The 2,500-nt window shown below is 18.5% G+C and overlaps 1 protein-coding gene across 1 annotated transcript in view; it reads right to left on the bottom strand.

The window, feature by feature from the left end:
• The window catches only part of PGAL8A_00078100 (conserved Plasmodium protein, unknown function), a gene marked incomplete at both ends in the record, with an annotated part of 10,176 nt that overhangs the window by 4,811 nt on the left and 2,865 nt on the right, over positions 1 to 2,500 (bottom strand). The window contains one exon of the mRNA XM_028670255.1: positions 1 to 2,500. This exon is cut by the window's left edge and continues 4,811 nt beyond it; it is cut by the window's right edge and continues 2,865 nt beyond it. Within this exon, the coding sequence (XP_028525901.1) occupies positions 1 to 2,500 (2,500 nt within the window).

The following is a 2,500-nucleotide window of genomic DNA, read 5'->3' as shown; positions in this document are numbered from 1 at the left end:
TATTATCGTAATAACAACTATGTATATTTTGACAGTTATAATTGTTATTGCTATAAATACAGCTATCTTTTTTTTTATTATTAATATTATCCTCCAACATATTACATATTTTTTTATTAAATTTATATATATCTATTAGTTCATTTTTTCTTTTTTTTTTTTTTTTTTTCTTGTTTTTTTTCTCTTCATAATAATTATGATAAATACCATGCATATACTGATGCTTATAGCAATACAAAATTTCGTGTCTACTAGTTTTATAAAAATTTGGCCATGATAAATAATTATAAGCACAACTTAAATGAATGAAATTATCACAATTATTTACACTACATTTTAGAGATGGAAAATTAAGCAAACAAACAGAACATTTTCTATGATATAAATGATTAAACAAAATGGTCAAATTAAAATATCTATTTCCATATATGTGATTAAATGTATAATTATTAAAATATAAACAATCTTTATGACATGTGTATTTTAAATATTTTCCATTTTTGTGTTTTAATCTTATTATACCAATAAAATATTTATTTATGGTTTGTGTTTGATTACAAAAAATACATCTAATATTATCAAACCATGTCTCATATTCATTTTTATTTAAACCAATAATTTCATCATCATAAATGTATATAAAGAATTTTGTATCAATATTTTTTATAACTATTTCTTTATAATTTTTTATATCTCTATTATAAAAACACTTTGTTAATTTATTCATGTAAATTACTTTATTCATTTTTTCAATTATCCTATATGCTTCTCTTTTTCCACTTAAGTATGAACCAACTAATGGATTACAATCATTATGATGTGTATGTTCTCCTGCAAATAATAACCTATTAACAGGAAATGATAAAATATCTTTATCAATTAATAAACTTTTTTTTTTTAAAAAAGAATTAACTCCTCTAGAGAAACTATTATTAACCCAATCATAAAAATATATTTTTTCTATTTTTATTTGTGGTATATTATTTTTTAAAAAATGAGCACAATCATTTATAACTTTCTTTTTTTTTATTCTACCAACTTTTTTACTATATTTTTTTTTTAAAAATAACGCAATAATGGGATGTGAACTGTAAAAAATTATATGACTATATTTATCTGTTGTTTCACTATTATGAGAAATATATTTCTTTTTATTATCTATTATATGTTCTTTTTTTAAACATTTTATTAAATCACTTTCTTTATTATATAAAATATTGTAATAAACACTTTTTTTTTTATTTATTTTTTCTTCCTTTATTCCTTTTACTTTCATAATGTCGTTATATGAATTTTTTACATAATTTAAATCTTCTGTTTTTTTTTTGAAAAAATCAATGTTACTACTATCATCAACTTTATTATTATTAATGCCATCCTCTTTATTTTTTATATGATAATGCTTGTTATTGAAATCTTTGAATAAAGTATTATTTATTTCATCAAAATTATTATTAAAATAAAAGGACGAACTTTTAATTGGATTTAATAAATTATCATCTTGATAATAAACTCTGTTAATATTTATTTCTCTTTCTTTTGTTTTATTAATGTTATCATAATTTGTTATTTTTTTATGGAAACTTTCTACATTTGAGTTATTAAGATGAATATTTTTTACCACTTTTTCTTCTTCGCTGTTGGTACTTTTATTTACTGAATTCAATATTTCATCAAAAGAATCACATTCAAACATGAACATATTTTTTTTCATTTTATTTTTTGCATTTGAATTATTAAAAAAAATGACAATGTTTTGATCATTATTAAAAACCTTTTCTTTTAATGTAATTATAATCTTATTATTTTTTGCAACTCCTAATCTTTTTATACTATTTATCTTCCAATCTGGTAGTTTCGGAATAAATTCAATTAATCCTATACTTGAATCAACTAAATCTTTTTTGCATCTTAATAATTTATTTTTTTTTTTTTTTTTTTGTTTCTCCTCATAACTGTTACTTAATATATTTGAATCATTTATATTCATCAAATTATTATTATCTATTTTTTTATTAGTTGATGTATATATATATTTTTTTTCTTCTTCTTCTTCATCAAAAAAAATTATATTATTTGATTTTTCAGTGTGTTCTTCATTATATTTAGATGCTTCTATTTTGTTATATATATATGTATTATTGTCATCACAGTTTATTTTATTAATATTATTATCAATATCATCATCATTATTTCTATATACTATATCATTTTCATTAAATATATCATGTTTATCTATATTCAATTTCATATTATTTTTATGAATATTATTTCCATCAATACAAGTTTTATGGTTATTTTTATTGTTATAATTACACTTTAAATTACTATTACTATTATTTTCATTCGTAGTAATATCTATATTATTAATTATATAATCACTGACGTTGCAGAAATCATTCATATTTTCTGATAAACTTTTACTATTATTATCTCTTATAATTAGTATATTACCGTTTTCATTATGAAGTAAATTTTTATTTTTGTCATTTATAACTTC

This window comes from Plasmodium gallinaceum (assembly GCF_900005855.1).
Source record: "Plasmodium gallinaceum strain 8A genome assembly, contig: PGAL8A_v1_60, whole genome shotgun sequence".
Classification (NCBI taxonomy): Eukaryota; Apicomplexa; class Aconoidasida; order Haemosporida; family Plasmodiidae; genus Plasmodium; species Plasmodium gallinaceum.
This window is presented reverse-complemented; position numbering and strand designations above follow the sequence as displayed.